The sequence below is a fragment of the Euleptes europaea genome, chromosome 11 (assembly GCF_029931775.1).
Source record: "Euleptes europaea isolate rEulEur1 chromosome 11, rEulEur1.hap1, whole genome shotgun sequence".
Taxonomy (NCBI): Eukaryota; Metazoa; Chordata; class Lepidosauria; order Squamata; family Sphaerodactylidae; genus Euleptes; species Euleptes europaea.
Window position 1 is genome coordinate 67,935,989 of NC_079322.1, and position 17,545 is coordinate 67,953,533.

The 17,545-nt window shown below is 40.5% G+C and overlaps 1 protein-coding gene across 1 annotated transcript in view; it reads left to right on the plus strand.

Moving 5' to 3' along the window:
* Nucleotides 1-17,545, plus strand: part of ESYT2 (extended synaptotagmin 2) — a 79,451-nt gene that overhangs the window by 39,316 nt on the left and 22,590 nt on the right. Inside the window, exons 7-14 of the mRNA XM_056857315.1 lie at nt 1,574-1,629; nt 4,850-4,970; nt 5,683-5,859; nt 8,870-8,952; nt 9,890-9,938; nt 10,664-10,753; nt 12,553-12,648; nt 15,333-15,434. Coding sequence (XP_056713293.1) covers nt 1,574-1,629; nt 4,850-4,970; nt 5,683-5,859; nt 8,870-8,952; nt 9,890-9,938; nt 10,664-10,753; nt 12,553-12,648; nt 15,333-15,434 — 774 coding nt within the window. The remainder of the gene's footprint in view (nt 1-1,573; nt 1,630-4,849; nt 4,971-5,682; nt 5,860-8,869; nt 8,953-9,889; nt 9,939-10,663; nt 10,754-12,552; nt 12,649-15,332; nt 15,435-17,545) is intronic.

The following is a 17,545-nucleotide window of genomic DNA, read 5'->3' on the forward strand; positions in this document are numbered from 1 at the left end:
TCAGATTGAGCAAGGCAGGAATTTCCAAAGCAGGATTTATGACTCTGCCTTGAAGGTGAAATCAAATCTAAAAATCCGCTGTTTGAGCTTGTGACCAACTGCTTCTGGTCTCTGTGCAACACCCTCTTAACCTCCCTCCTGTTTTAATGAAATCTTGCAGCTTGGATGTAGTTAATATTGTAAGATTTCAACATCTTGGCTGTTGTTGCTACTTACTCATTTTACATTATTTGACAATAATGACTTAAGTGTTCTTTCAGCCTCACCTATAAGAATAATCCTACTAAAAGCAGCCTCACTACCCATGTGCATATCTTCTGTTTGTTTTTTCCTTTTTTAGTAAAACGGTTGAAACCGTATGGAACAGATAACCTGTGACATTCCAGACATTGTTTTGTTTAGTCATTGGTGTAGGAATTTGCAAGAGCAGTATTCAAACAAAACCCATCCGGTTTGATAACATCCATCTATAAAAACATGAATTTTGGTTCTGCCTGAATGAGTCAATAATTAGAAATACTAGATTTTGCATTATAGCAAAAGTAGGGATTGTGACGCTATAGAACACTACCTGCTTTTCCTGTACATGGCCCTTGGTTCGGTTTGGCTCTTGGCACTTAAGAGATTTCATAAAATAAGAACGGAAGAGACTTTTGCCTGAGGACCAACTAACATGACTAGTTTCTGAAGCTCGTTTCTAAACAGGTTGACCTTTATCTCAACCAGGGTTGGGTTGTGGTTTGCCAGATCATGCCTTCCAATTCATTGTGTTTAGATGTACAACCACTAACGAGAGCAGTGCAAATATTTAGTGGCTATAAGTATTGTAAATCTCTTTGAACAATTGAAGCCACTTATGTGTTACAATACGAGTTCTTGACTCCTCGGGTGTTTTGTGTAAGCTACACGAGAAAATATCTTAAGCTGTTACCTATGGACGCTTTAAACGTGCATGATGATGGGAAATATGAATGAGTAACTCATCAGTTCAGTATTGGAACAAAGCAACACAGAATGTTTAAGAATGAATAGCAATGAATTTAATTTTCCCTTTAGCCATTGAACTCTTCTGTTATTTTAAAGCAGCTCAGCCAACAGCTGTGAAGGTTTGCAAACAGGCCCTAGTAATGAGCTTCCAAAAGTATTGGTTTATGTTCAACATTTTTATTTTTTTGTCATTTGCATCACACATAACTGTGTAAGAGGTTAGCAGCACTAGTAATGTTATAAGTTACAATCTTAAAACGTTTTATAATTAGGGTAATGATTTTAATGGGGCTATCTGGTGTAAGTTTGAGAACGGAGGCCATATGCGAGATATTCTGAGGGATAGTCTTTACAGCTATAAATGAATTGTTCTGCATCCTTCCTGAGGCTGTACTTGGGTCATCAGTAGTCTAAAATAAATGGCATTCCCAATTTCAAGCTGTTGGTTGAAATCCTTATACAGTTTATGTTAAACTGATTTCTTCCTGCTACCCACCTGGCTTTCAGAATGTGTGACCTTTTTTCTCTGTACCTGAAGCTCTAGGAATTCCAAACAATATTAACATTTCCCCCCTTATGTTTACAGCTTTTAGAAATTAACTGGACAGGACTGACCAATATTCTGGATATTCCAGGACTAAAGTAAGCCTTCCTGAAAAGAAAATGTATATTTTGGAATATATTTGTGTGCAAAGAATTAAATTTATTTATTTACTTCATTTACTTGCTGCGTTACTCCCCAGTGGGGACCCAAAGAGGCTTGTATAATTCCCTTCTCCTCCCGTTTGTCTTCACAACAATCCTGTGAGGGAGGCTAGGCTGTGAGTATGTGACTGGCCCAAGGTCACCCGGCAAGCTTCCATGGCAGAGTAGGGATTCGAACTCAGATCCTAGTCTGGCACACTTAACTATATCACACTGCTACATGTACTTTCTACACCAGTACGTGGAGCTCATGATTAAAACATACATCTGTAAATTGGTTCAAGCATGAAAATGTGTTCTGCAGCCCAGTAGCAGCAGAGCATAACAGAGCTGGCCTCAAGGCTTCCAGTGCAAGCATAGAATGCACCTCTTTGCCTTCCTCTGATGATGTGGACTGATTTCATCTCTGAGCTGAGGTGGCAGCAGCCGCTGGCACTTAGAGAAAGAAGCTGTTACGAAAACCGAATGTAATGGGAGGAAACGCCGTTACCCTCTGAGGTTCCAGGGGAGTAGTCCAGGCCATTGGGCCCTGTAAATTTGTCTAGCAAATATATACAGATGGGAGTCTTTATTGGGGATCAAGGGGCGGTTCTGCCTCCCTTGTAACTGTGTCACTTTGCGGTAGCTAGGATGTCTCTTCAGATGAGTGGCTGTGGCTCAGTGGTAGATCATCTGCTTGGCATGCAGAAGGTCCCAGGTTCAATCCCCGGCACCTCCAGTTGAAAGGACCAGGCAAATAGGTGATGTGAAAGACCTCAACCTGAGACCCTGGAGAGCTGCTGCCGGTCTGAGTAGACAATACTTTGATGGACCAAGTGTCCTATTCAGTATAAGACAGCTTCATGCATTCAGCATGATGTGCAGGACTTTCGCTTACCACAACAGCGAGGATTGGGGCCATCCTTACGTAGCATTGCTCCTTAATGGCTTGAAGTGGAACTGTTCAATGGGCATAATGATGTATTGACAACATTCAGATTATGGGATGCCCCAATGCTGTGTTCTGTAAATTCTGGCTAGAGCTCGGCTTTCTGTTTCTTTGTGTTTTAAAATCCTGACGAGGATAGTAGCAGCAGGCACGAGTTTGAAAACCGAATGGTTAAAAAGAGCTCGCAGGCAGCATGGCTGAGGAGAGAATGTAATTCAGGGGCTTGGGAGCAAATGCGTGTAGCCTCCTTTATACTGGTGATCCGTCCAGTTGAGTATTGTCTGCTCTGACATGAACTTTCCTGGTTATGAAACCGAAGATGATGTTTCCCAGTGCTTGCAGCCTTAGATCCTTTAACGAGAGATGATGGGGATTGATTGATGGTCTGATTAATTGTAAGGCAGGCTCATGTGATCATGGCAACTGCTGCAAGCAACACATGCTGTCTGCCAGTGAGCCACAACCACTCCTTTGCCTCCTCCAAATCCAAGCTGGCTATTTTACGTGCTACATGGTGCCAGCAGATATTGCACAATTGTGTTTTGGTTTCCAAGTATAGGAAAAAGGAGGCAGATCTTTTCCCAACATAGGGTTATACATGGCAGCAGTGGTCTGTGCTGCTGGTCTGTTTCTATACTCACGAATGTTTCCTAGTGAATCAGTAGGGTCCTTTATAATATGCAGCAGTGTAATATCTGGAAGAAAACAACTGTTTTTAGGCAGGAAAAACTGCTGGCATCCTATCTATACTTGGCTTACCCCTTTAAAGAAAAGAATGTGGTCACTCTGGTTCTTCTGCAGTTCAGAAAGTCCCATAGTGGTGGTGGTGAATATTTGAGGTTAACTTTAGAGCTCCACCCAGAACCGTAAACTCTGAAATCACTGACTTGCTTTTAGTGAATGTCTTTTTCTTGTACCGGAAAGCTGATTGTTTGGTGCAAGTTCTAGTTAGAATTTGTGTGTAAAAATTCAGCAGTCATAATTGTGCCTTTTCATGAAATAATCACAAACAATGCATTATTCTGTGGCATCAATAAATGTTAAGATAGATGGTTAATATTTTTGAAGGAAAAATATATTGATAATTGCAGACTTTTATTAGGATAAGCATATGTAAAGCTGCATTATACTGATGCTGCTACCTAAGAAATCTTAATTTACACTATAGTGATCCGTTTATAAAAGTTAAATACTGAGCTAGCATCGGTTTCAGTGATATATAGTCCAAAAACAAAACCCATGTAATACCTTTCAGTAAGATCAAGCTCCAGAATTCTTCATTTAGGCTGAATGTATGTACAAATATAAGCAGAGAAAGATCTCCCCCCTTTTATTTTATTTTTTAACTTTCAGCCTGATGAAAACTTCTGGAGAACTCTAAAGCTTGCACACTCTGCTGTGTCTTTTTGTGTTATTTTAGATGATCTTAATAAAAGGTATTATATGGCTTTCTTTGGTTTTGCAACTGCCCAGTGCAGCTATCTACTAAAAATGTATAACGTCAGAAACAGACAATGTAAAGTAATAAATATTATGCTTCATTCATCAGTCTTCTATGTTCAGTCACAATAATAAAAGCATACGGAAGAACTCACTCTGCTTGTTCAAATGTTATTAGGCCTTCCCTTTATTCTGCGTTACTGTTTCCATCTTGTGGTCATTGAGGGTAAAAATGATGGATGTGGGTTAAGTTTAGGATTTAAGTGTGTGTTTCTACTTTGGGGATCATTGTGTATTCCAGATGACAGATATATGTCCTATATATTTACAGGGTAAAGCTGGTAGTCTATGAAAACATGTATATTCAGATAGTACTACCTTTACAAAACGTGAAGCAGAAAGACTGAACTGAATTTCCCCCCCATGAAATTTTGTGGAGCTAAAGGAGGCTTTTGGGGGACAGAAGTTTCATGAAATGGAAAACCCAGGAATTTCACAACAATGGATCATGACCACATAATCTGTCTAGTCTTGATTGAAAGAGAAAAAAGTGCACATTTTTCAAGTTATTTTTCAGGTAGTCTGCAGGACTTAGAGCTTATTGCTTTTCTAAATGTTTGTCACTCACTTGAAAATTATTTATGTCACATGATTTAAATTTGCCATGATACAGTGTTGTAGAACTATGTATAATCAGTAGACACAGTTTCACGTTTGAATACTGAACATATAACTGCTGCTAAGACTGGACGTTTTAAAATAATTTTGCTTACATTTTATCCTCCACAGCGGATTATCAGACACTATAATCCTAGATATTATATCTAATTATCTGGTGCTTCCAAATCGGATCACTGTTCCTCTTGTCAGCGAGCTGCAGATTGCTCAGTTGAGGTTCCCCATACCAAAGGTAAGGATTTTAGTACAAAGTTTGCAGTGCTATTCTGACTAATGAAAAGATTATATTTTAAAATGTATTTTGAAGCACTTAAAACATACTGGGCAGTCTGCGAAACACTTAAATGAACAGCTTCCGAAAGCTAGATAACACTTCATTAATGGTGCCTTTTAAATGTTGTAGGGTCTGAGAAAGGTCCTCTTCAGATGTTATCGTGGCAACATGGAAGTTGATTCTTTTTGGTCTCATACAATTTTGGTAATGGTTAAATGTCTGGAACCCTTTGAGTACGACCATTTGCGTGGGTCTTTCCCACCTGGTTATCATCTGGCTGGAAAGAATACACTCAGTTGGGCACATGGTACTTCAAGATACTAACATGACAGCATGAAAAGAAGCCACAATAAAAGCTCTTTAATTTCTTTAATAAGAAATGGAGGGACCATAAAATACAAATTCTTGGCTGTGGTTGCTCTCTAACTGTAGGTGGGATCGCATGTGGAATGTTGTTACGACACACCATTTAGTCATAGAAGTCATTGTGGTCCAGAAACTGAATAAGCATTCTAGCTCAGGAGCTCTGAGTAGCTACACCATAGCAGCCGTGTAGGCAGCGGTTCATAAGGGTCTAATAAAATCCAGTTAATGACCAACCTGCCTACAATTTGAAATATTTTAATACATTATTGAAAATGTGGATCGCCTCTCTCTTGTCTGTTGACAGGGTGTACTACGAATACACTTCCTTGAAGCTCAGGATCTGGAAAGAAAAGATACTTTCCTAAAGGGAGCAATTAAGGGAAAGTCTGATCCTTATGGAATCATTCGTGTCGGCAATCAGATTTTCCAAAGTAAAGTCATCAAAGAAAACCTCAGTCCAAAGTGGAATGAAGTTTATGAGGTAAAAAGTTTTAAAATATTAGTCGGTGATGGTGGAAACTGCTGTCAAGTCACAGTTGACTTATGGCGACCCTGTAGGGTTTTCAAGGCAAGAGATGTTTAGAGATGATCTGCTGTTGCCTGCCTCTGCATAGCGACCCTGGACTTCCTTGACTGCTCCCATCCAAATAGTAAGCAGGGCTGACCCTGCTTAGCTTCTGAGATCTGATGAGATCGGGCTAGCCTGGGCCATCCAGGTCAGGGCATTAGTCCATGTGGGTGTAATTTTTTTTTTTTCTAAATTTGATTAAGTAGTTTTGGAACCTGTCAAAGCTGATTGATTACTTCTTATTTAAAAATGGAGAAATTTTTTTGTTTCTTAACTGTCTTTTCTATTGATACAATTGGGCAGCTGATGCATAGATTAAAAAGTAGCTTTGTGAATGTGTGGCAAGGGAAACAAAATTATGAGCACTGCTTGTCATGGAATTAAAAAATTATATTATTTTCCCTACCTTACAGGGAAAGTAATGTTTGAAGTAGCTCTCTTAACTCCTCAAAGTGCTGTGCCTACGTACTGATAGAAAAGGGCTTAATGTCTGTTTGAAATCTTAAGGTTTCAAGATGCCAGACATCAAGGCAGTGGCCTTTTGACCTCTGTGATAACAAGACGATGTTTCAAGACAGATTCCCTATTTTCTGGTCAGAATTGTTAAAACCATATATCAGCACAATGAAGTTAAACAATGTAAAATATCTCATTAAATAAAAGATGTTGAAGGGTTTGCTTTCATTTTTTCCCTATTCTTATTGAAAAGATAGGCTAAGTAAATCTCAACAGTATACCCGTGGGGTGGATCCGTTATGCCAGATGATCATCTTGCAACTGGGAAAGACTCTGAGAGCCAGCGTGGTGTAGTGGTTAAGAGTGGTGGTTTTGGAGTGGTGGACTCTGATCTGGAGAACCGGGTTTGATTCCCCACTCCTCCGCGTAAGCGGCTGTCAGGTCTCAGCAACACGTTGCGTTCCTGGTAATAAAGACTTCTCTCCAGACGATGCAGTGAGTTAAAAGTTTTATTTCAGAAAGTCAGCAGGTTCAGCAGATCATAGAAACTTAAGGCTAGAATACAGGCATAGGGAAATATCGATACATATATAGGGTAAATACAATGGGGTCGATTAGGTTTTAGAAACGAAGAGACAATACAGAAGTTAACTACCGGTAAAGACTTAAGACAACGCATACAGGAAATAAACGTGTGCATTAACTAGCTGATCTTCCCGGGCTCCCGGCATTGTCTTGCGGGACCCGGTATCAGATCAGCGATTACTCGGGCGGGTCTCCATTGAGGTGCAGATCTTGGGCAGGAGACCGGGTGCAAACGGGGAGGGACGGAGTGCACAAAAAACTCCATTTTGTCCGTGGGGGGAACCATCTTGTTTCTTATCCGGGGCCGGCAGAGAGCCTATCTGACAGCGGCAGAGGCTAATCCGGTGAACCGGGTTGGTTTCCCCACTCCTACACATGAAGCCAGCTGGTTGACCTTGGGCTAGTCACACTCTCTCAGTCTCACCTTCTTCACAGGGTGTCTGTTGAGGGGAGGGGAGGTGATTGTAAGCCGTTTTAATTCTCCCTTAAGCGGTAGAGAAAGTCGGCATATAAAAACCAACTCTTATTCTTCTTCACCTTTATCTGTGTTCAGAGATAAGGCTGGTGGCCTTAATGACAGGGATTTTCAGTGATTGCCCTCAGGTTTTAGAATGTCCTTCTCCCCATACCTGCTGCCCCACAACAGATCAGAGGCCACTGCTCCAAACCACCGCTCTTAACGACTACACCACGCTGCAATGCTAAATGGGGTGCTCAGGCAGGATTATTAAGGTATGACTAATCCGTGTTAAATGATCCTGAGTGTTGCTTAAAAGGTACATTGCTGGATCAGATCACGATCCACCTAGCCTAACATTCTTTGCAAGAATCTGAGCAGCCACCAGGCAACAGATGGCCAAATGCAAATTGGTCAAGGGGTCCACTTGTGGACTATTGTTGATGATCTACCCACCCGTGCCATCAGTGCTAAAAGACTGATGGTAGAGATTGCGCTTCTTAAAGTGAGAACCAAGATATTTACACACAGCTCTGCTTATATCTTTTGTTTAAAAAATGATTATGGTAAATGGTTTTTAAATGTGATGCCCAAAATAGTAAGTTTGTCACTGGAGGCTTGGCAGATCGGCTACAGCTCCTTTTGTGTGACGTGCATTGCTAGAGGTTTAAATGTTCCCTTCCAAAACAAGGAACAGAACAGGCATGGCTTAAAAAAAGAAGACGACAATACTCCATTGATGGGGTTTCTTTATTAAAATTGAAAAGTATGGGCCAAAAATTAGCCATTGCCTGTGTAGACTTAAATGTCCGCAGGTATGCTTTGTGAAGAGCTGTCAGACTAAATAGTACAAGGTCTGCTCATTACCAGAGACTGGCCTAACAATTGGGTACTCTGTTCGCTCCTAGAGAAAGATGTGTTTTGTCTCTACCAGGCAAAGCTACCCTTTCTCTCTGTCTGTTCTTTTTCCTGAGCCAGACCTGAGCTGCCCTTGCCCTCTCCCTGAGGCAGATCTCAGCTCCCCCTTCCTGAATGGATGCTGATTAGATGCTGGAGCAGCACTCCTATAGGCTTAGCTGAGTCCTCTGAGGAGCTTCCTGTCTGTCACAATAGGATAGGGTTAGGATCCATTCACCATAAGCGGATAAAGTCATCTGATAGTACACTATAACCATATGGAGCATTGGTTGTGGGCCCTGTAACAAGCACCATTACACAATGCAAGTTATTAGTGTGTTGCCATGGTCACACATAAGCCCTTGTGTAAAATTGTCAGTTGTACTAGACCATCTACTGTTTTACTACCTTGTTAGCATATAGTATTTTAGAGGGTGGATATGTAATTTAAATAAAAGCTACATCAAGGCTATATCATATATTTACGTTGACCAGGCTGCCTATTCTTGTTAACTGTTGCATTTCTAGGCTTTAGTGTACGAGCATCCAGGACAAGAATTAGAGATTGAGCTATTTGACGAAGACCCAGACAAGGATGATTTTCTAGGAAGGTAAATATGACAAGACAGTTCTGAAAACATTGCCAAAAGATTAAAAAGTACTTGAGCAAAATTGTAATGACAACTTTAATAGGTACATTTTGTATGTTACCTATCTTTAAGTATTCATCTTAGTTCTAGTTCTTTGTATGTCTAATGGGTCAAGCAGGCAAAAATAATCGTTTTAGCCCATGAAACACCTTCATAGGAATACTAAAAGAATGATTTAATATTATGATGGAATACTAAAAGAATGATTTAATATTATGATAGTTTTCTGTGTTGCGAAGGAAGAAAGAGTGGCTGCCCCAATTAGACTTGCAAAACATGATAAAATAGATTTAGCATTCTCAGCATATATTCATGGCATAAAGGAATTACTCTGTGCCTTTTCAGAATACCATGATATTTTGTGCATGGCATTTTAAAAATGCTGGACTCTGAAAAGAAAGCAAATAAATGTTGACACTAAGAGAAATAAGAGTACAAGCCTGTCCGCACGGTAACAATGATAGGGTATCTTATGTGATAGGTCTTAGCTTCTAATATGTGTGTGAGGAGCAACCACAGAAAGTTTTTCTGTGTCCCCTCCCAAGCCATGCTTTATACTTGTTTCCCCTTAAACATGATTCTGTGTCCCAAGTCCGGGATATTGTTTTCCAGCTCTTCCCCAGCACTTGTGAATGCTGCTGTTTTATCCACAGTACTTAATGGACAGTTACTCTTTGTTTCACATTTCCTCAATAATTCTTTCCTTTCACAATGACTGTCTGCCTGGGTAGGAGTGTAGAAGCCGGGTCATTCACTCAGATCCTTTACGGAGAGCACAAATATGAGGTTACCATCGTCTTTTTAAATACTTCAGTTACCATTGTACGTCCACACAATTCGAGCTTCACATCCTGTAGTAGAGGTAGCAGTCTTCTAATGCATTGTCTTCTTCTGCTAGTCTGATGATTGACCTAATTGAGGTTGAAAAGGAACGCTACCTGGATGAGGTAGGTCTCTTCCTGTGTGTTTTAGGGAAAGGGGAGAAGGGAGGGGGGATTATTTGACCAGCCTTTCATAGGGATCAGCCCAGAAAACCTAATCACGTATTAAAGTGAAATTTTCGAAGGAGTTGCAAAGCTGCCATACCACCATAACAGAGCTTTCCTCATTGAACAGACTCTGTCACTTGAGGACAACCTCCTTTAACATTGGATAAAGATGTAGCTGTAGCAATTCACTGGTTGCAGCAAAAATGCAAAGAAGTCTTGTGGTTTATGTCTTAAAGTGTCACAAGATTCCTTTTTTGCTTCTTCTTTACACTACTAACTGCAGGTGGAACTGTAGAAGATAGGTATATCATATTTGGGTTTGTGTGTTGTATTGGCAGGTTATGATGATTCTGAGTTACTGAATCCTTAGAACTAATCATGTAAAGCTGTGGCATTCATGTTGATATTGCCAGATGCATAAACAGTGTCCAAAAGCGCTCAACGAGGAATGATTGACTAGATACTGATGAATCTGTGTAGGATATCCCTGAAGCAAAACTTTCGAAATGTCATTTTAGCTTTACATTATGGGTTATGTGATAGCCATCTGTCAATCACAGTACTGTCAGTGCATCATCGTATTCTTTGCAAACGGTGCATCATGGGTGAGTAATCAGTGACTGTTAATTTATTAGTGAATAGCCTTACTTTTCATGGCATTAAATGACTTTTTTTTTTTACAGTGGTTCACTTTGGATGAAGTCTCCAAAGGAAAATTGCATTTAAAACTTGAATGGCTCACATTGATGCCTACTGTAGAGACTCTTGACCAGGTATGGTTTCCAAACTGTTTCGTCAAAAATTTTGACTGGCCAAGGCTGCCTTTATCTAGATAAAAGTGAAATCCTGTAGATTTTCACTTGTACATAACTCAGGAATATTTTATGACCTCCATAAATGGTAATCAGTGGCATCATTTAAAAAATAATAATAAATGCTCAGACGAACAAGGACTAATGATCAGGATTTCCTCTTGTGCAAACACTCTGTGGTTGACTCAGCTCAAAAAATAGGGTTTGGAATTCCATAGGAGTTGCTGCTATAGATGAATTTTCTGGTGGAATTATTTTCTTTGGGATGGACGTTGTCAATATACCTAATTCTCAACATTGCCAAATCAGTTGATTTTTAAATTCAAAGTCTGGAGCCATGAATAGACAAAACAAATCTTTCTACAAATCTGAGAAAAGCCCCAGGTCTGCAGAAAAATCTGAAATCTTTTTTAAAAAGCATGGGATTCTTGTGTGTGTGTGTAAAGTGCCTTCAAGTCGCATCCGACTTATGGCGACCCCTTTTGGGGTTTTCATGGCAAGAGACTAACAGAGGTGGTTTGCCAGTGCCTTCCTCTGCACGGCAACCCTGGTATTCCTTGGTGGTCTCCCATCCAAATACTAACCAGGGCTGACCCTGCTTAGCTTCTGAGATCTGACGAGATCAGGCTAGCCTGGGCCATCCAGGTCATGGGATTCTTACCCCCCCCCCCAATACTAAAAGCAGTTCCTGCAGCTTTAAGAAATGAATGCCTGCTCAGTGGCTGTTGTGGTTGTTGCTAGGCATCCATAGCAGTATTTCCATCCTTCAAACTTTGGTTTCTGTTAGTAAAAGGTAGGGGGAAGGGGACAGGGCCCTTTCCAGGGCTGTTTTGGCCTTTGAAGGAGGATTCATGGGTCCAGGCCTGCCAGCAACCACTGTGAGGGAAATCTGAGATAGGGGAAGATAAAAGCAGGTTGGGTGGGAAGGAGAAAATGAAGCAGGAAAGAGGAGAGGCCGTGTGGGCTTTCAGGGAAGTGAAAGAGAAGATAGTGGAGCATTGCAAATTAGATGCCCCCTGCACATCCTTTCAGGTCCCCTCTTGTTTGTGTCTACTCCTAGATACATTTAAGAGATTCATGTATATAGATCCTCTTCAGCAGCATCTACCAAAGGTAGTCCTCCCATTTACCTGCCCAGGATGGGGAATTACCTGGCCCAGCCCCAATTTCTCACACCAGAGGGGGGGAAATAGCCTCCACATAGCGACACTAGGAATTTTTTCTGGTCTCTGCAGTATAGACCACAGCAACTAGGGGAGGAAACCTAGAGCATTACCCAGAAGTGGCACCATGCTATCCCCAAACTCTACCCTCCCCAGTTACTGCCCCCAAATCTCCCAGCATTTGCCGAAGCAGCATTGGGAAGCCTAGCCAGAACCCACAGGACTCAGATAGAAAGGTGGTAGAGAGAGTTACATTTTGCACCAAGAAGACTGCAGTGTACTATTTTGGTTAACTGGGAGATACTCCCATCTCCCATTAATGTGTAAACGGAAACAGCACCACAAGTTCTTTTCATCCCTAGGGCAGGTGACGATTGTGTAATGTGAGAAAGATCCTTTCTCTCTCTTATACCTGTGTAATTCTTTAAAAGCCATTTGTTTACTCTGTTATTCCTTAATGTAGAGTAGATTGTTTTTTTAAAAAAACATGTTTATATTGTACATTAATTGACATGTTGTGGACATCTTTAGAGTTTCTTTTACAAAATCTGTCATACATAATTGGATAATTTTTCACTTGTATTGTTTTAATTTTAGGTGCTAAAAAGCATTAGAGCTGATAAAGACCAAGCCAATGATGGGCTTTCTTCAGCATTACTTATTCTCTATTTGGATTCGGCAAGAAATCTACCAGTAAGTCCCCCTGGTGGTAATAATGCTGTTCTTGGATGATTGTGAACTTTTCTTTAGTCACATGTTGCTTACTAGTATGCCACTTTGCCTCACTAATCCACATGATGCCATGTCTTTAACCGCATTTTCATGTGCCCTTTGCAAAGCCAGCATCTCCCAAAGATAAACATACATTGTGTGATAGATTTTTTTTTTTGTTTCAGAGCAGGTCATTCAGTCATGTTTACAGAATAAAATACTTGTGTTTTGCCGTGCTGTAAATTAATATTTCCTTTGATGCCGGAGTAGATATTTCACAGCTGATGTTTGTGAACTTTTAAGACAGTGACACAGTCTTGCGCATGCTCGGGAGAAAGGCCACTGAACTTATTGGGGGCATGCAACTTAGTAAGCTTGCATAGGGCTGTGCTTCACACTTCACTATTGCAAGCCACGTGTGAGAAACTGAAGACCAGATGCGGTCGGTGTTTTGAGTTGACCACCATTTTGTGAAAACCTTTTTTCCCCTAACCCTAAATTATTTTTGCCCCGTGGCGCAGAGTGGTAAGCTGCAGTACTGCAGTCCAAGCTCTGCTCACGATCTGAGTTCGATCCCGATGGAAGTTGGTTTCAGGTAGCCAGCTCAAGGTTGACTCAGCCATCCATCCTTCTGAGGTCGGTAAAATGAGTACCCAGCATGCTGGGGGGTAAAGGGAAGATGACTGGGGAAGGCACTGGCAAACCACCCTGTAAACAGAAGTCTGCCTAGTAAACGTCGGGATGTGACGTCACCCCATGGGTCAGGAATGACCAGGTGCTTGCACAGGGGACCTTTACCTTTTAAAAAAAAATATTTAGCATAACTGTGTAAATCATGGAATTATGGGTACAGTCAGTCTGACCCCCAAGGGTGTGGGTGAATCCTGGTGTTGGATTGGCTCACTGATAGTGTGGCCACTTCAGGCGCACATTAAGTGGGCCCAGTGGGGGCTTGATGTTTACTTAAGTTGAATAGCATCTCCCATTGCAGCAGTGCAAGCTGCTTTTGATTGGCAAAAGAAAAAGAAAAACTCCACTGCATGTGCAGGTCTCCTCGCCTCTGATTAACAAAAGTGGTATTTGTAAGGGCTGTAAGTATTCAGAACTTTAATATCCATATGATTTCTCTCCCCCCCCCCCCCCGCCCAAAGGAGCAAAATACAGCTATATTATCAGTAAGGCAGGAATTCTTTCTTGGAAACCTCAAATTGTAAAGTTCCCCAGGTAGCTTTGTACACTAGATAGCCCTACCAGGAAGGAGGGCTGAGCTGAAAGACCAATATAACATGTCATTTACCTTGTACATGTGCTGGAAAAGTGGGAGCTGTCATTCTCCGTGCTTTAGTAGACCCCCTTCTAGGAAACAGACTTTTGAATCCTTGGATTGGATTAGAGACCGCTAATTCCTGGCTCCAGTTTTTATATCTAAAGAGCAAATTTATTAAGCATGAAGATATTGTGTGCTTTCAGATTTCTTCAAGGGTGTCTGTGGGAGGTGGTTCACTCAAACAGAGTTTAACTTGTGATGACAGTATTTTTCAAGGTAAAATGAAAAATGGATATTAGTGCTCTCAAAGTACATGCTGCTTACATAAGGGGAATTCTGTGCGTCTGTGGTGTAGTTTAAACTGAGTAAACTGCTCAGGGGTAGCCTTATGTAGCTGTTAAGCCTGGGGTTTAGAATTTCTATACTAGATATGGTAAACTTCTAAACAGATAGTACTTCCTAAATATACCTTACTTATTAAAATGCAGCTGGTCCTTAGATTTCTGATTGCGTTTGGGGTTGAGGGGAATAGAAGGTCACAGTTAGCAACTTCTTAAATCTTCAGTGGTAATCGTGACCAATCCTTTAAGGTTCCCCTTTGGTTATATAGATATATAATAAATTTGTTTTACAAAAAAGGATTTGAAATTTTGAATAAATCCTTCAGGATTTATTTATTTATTTATTGAATAAATCCTAACAAATATATATTGCTGCTTGTAATGGGGGCTGGTGATTTACCTCAGTACATAGGATCGGACTGCATAAGAATGTCTCCAAAGTTAACTTATGATATATATTTTAACTTGTTTAAGTTAAAATTGTACTATGCAGATACGTTATAATCTGAGAACCTTCCTGGATCAGACGTTTTTGCAAGCAAGCAAGAGATTAAAAAGCCCTTGAGAGAAAAAAAGTGTGACCATACAAAGTCAGGCATTCAAAGTTTTCTTTGGAACTTTCCTCTTTATCCTTATCACCCCATCTAGTAATTTCTAGACATGCAGCTCTTGGGTGATTTAAAAAGTACAAGGAATTGCTTCACAGAGATCTAGGATACTTGGCCCATTTAACACTAACATCACTACTGGATGTTGGGCCACTATTAGTAGTACGGAAGTACCCTTAATAAAAAAAAATGGATAGATGTTAGATGTGAAAAGTATAATCAGAGTGTTCCTAAAAAGGTTATGTGATTTGTCATTCAAATGTTATTGTAATATGAAAGCAATTGGAGAGGAGAAAAAATGACTTTCGGTGCTAATAACTTTTTTGTGCCAATCAGTAATTTCAGACTCCTTTGACTGTTTTCCTTAACTGTGCTAAAGTGAAGCTGCTTATGCATTTATGCTGCCCCAATCCCGTCAACTCTCTGCTTTCTCCTTCCATCTTCTTAAAGAGTATCTACGAGGGAAACTTTGGGTGTGGATACTTAAAAGAGAGGAGAGCTTCGGGACTAGTCTTTTGTGAAAATACTACCTCACTCTATAGAGCACTATTTGTGAGTTCTCGGGTGTTATGTATATTATGTACTTTTTTTTTTTAACCTACCAGAGTGGATTGGTGCTGCTAAAACCCACTTAGTCCTAATAATGGAATGGCAGAGCATGCGGTGTTTGTTTTCGTGCATGGTTTTAAAAGTGTGCATTGTTATACTTTTTATTGCATTCGAACTGTGCTATCAGCTTAGTTTGTTAGGTAAGTTCATTTTAAAAGTTAGTGCCCTTCAAAGATTAGCATGCTATTTCCCATCAGTCTGTGTGGTTCACTAGAAGAAACGTTGACATTTGCTTGCAGAGAAATGAAACTGTCATGAAGTGTAAAAGTCAACCCCCTTTGAGATTTCTTTGAAAAGTTAATTGCAAGTATTTTGTGTGCTATATGCGAAGAATCTTTCATTTGGATCAAGCTGTGCACAGCTTAAGCTGAAAATTAATTGTGTTTTCCCCCAAGTTTCCCTATCCTCTTGTAAACTCTTTTATGGTCCTTGGTAGGAATAATACAGCTTTTAAAAATCTTAAATAGCTTGTTGTCGTGAAGTATACTTGCAGAACAGGTATAGCCAAGACACATGGACTTGTGAAACATTACAAAGCTAATCATGTCTTATCTGTGAGGTGTCAGAATTTAGGGGTTATAAAAAGTAAATGTTTTGTTCCTATGATTAGAGTCCATGTTTAGATTCCAGTCCCATGAAGGGCCTGAATACATGTGGTCAAGTAATCAAAGCTAGAAAACATCGGACCAGTGTACATTGTTTGTATTTTCCTGTCCTTAGTGATTTCATACACGTTAGATCTGGCCCTTCATCTGAGGAGCTCCGGCAGTGTACACTGGTTTCCCAGTCATAACATCAAGGGCTCATTCATACATGAGTTCATCTCCTTTGGGATCTAACATCAAAGGCATCATTGATCTTCAAAGCAGTAGTCCAATTTGGGACATTTCCCTGAGATATCGCGTCTTCTTTTCCCTTCTCAGTGTGAGCGTAACCACACTCATAAGCACAGGATTGCAAAAGGTGACCCTTCCCCCTCAATATAAGCTTCACACAGCCTTGCCCCGAGTTGCCATTTATTTTGGGTGAATTGATTCCCCCCACCTCAAAGCTTTTGAAATCCTGTTTGGGCGCATAATGTTGAGTTCTGATAAAGTATGACAAATACTCTCTTGCAGTCTGACATGCTAATGCCAATTTTGGAAGAACTTGGAAGTGTGTGGACGTCGCCCTGAGATAGGCTATTAGACGTGATGGTTCCCTGCTTTTTTCCAGATATGACATTTTGGAAAGCCGTTTTTTAAAAACTTTGTAACGCTAATAATAATACAGGAGGTGGCCCCATATTTAGCTCCCATAATGTCACTGCAACTTTATTCCTTGTTATTTGAAAAACACAACACCCAAAGTTCCTGACAGTATATGAATGCTAAACAGTGGTAGAAGTTCAAATTTGATTACAATTTTTTATTTGGCGTGAGTCTTTTACCATATTTTGGAAACACCTTTTATGTGGAGACTGGTACTCATCTTTGGCCCGTTTCTAGTACATAACAGAACCGGGTGGGGACCAAGAACAGTCCATGGGATTGCACATGCCTTGCGCTCGTCACATGCAGATTGCCCAGTTTCTTCTACCTAATCTGTGTTGTGGATATCTGTTGCCAACCCAGGGATAAAATGCAACTGGGTTTCTTCGTAAGCTCACTTTGAGAGCCAAAGTTGACTCTGTGCTCTGAAAGTAGGCTTTGGTTTGATTAAATTTAGGCAATGGTTATGTTGAAATGAGACTGGAGGTGGGTGGGAAAAATCTGCATGGGAGAGGGCAGGGCACAGGGTGTATGCTATGATCCCATAGCCTGCTCCCAGTAAACCCTAGTTCCACTGTATGTCAGAACACCACAGTACATGTGTCTCCTTTACAAGCACAGCTCTCCATTAAGTGGTAAATGGTTTCCTCAGAAGCAAAAAATAAAGATCAAGTTAGGAAAATAGAAAAAGTTCGTGGCATAAATTTTTCTTTTCATGCCATTTTGTCTAATTTATGAAGAGGCTGGTCTTTCTTCCTAAGATACATTCTCTTTGTAGGCATTATTGTTCTTTATACTGCATGG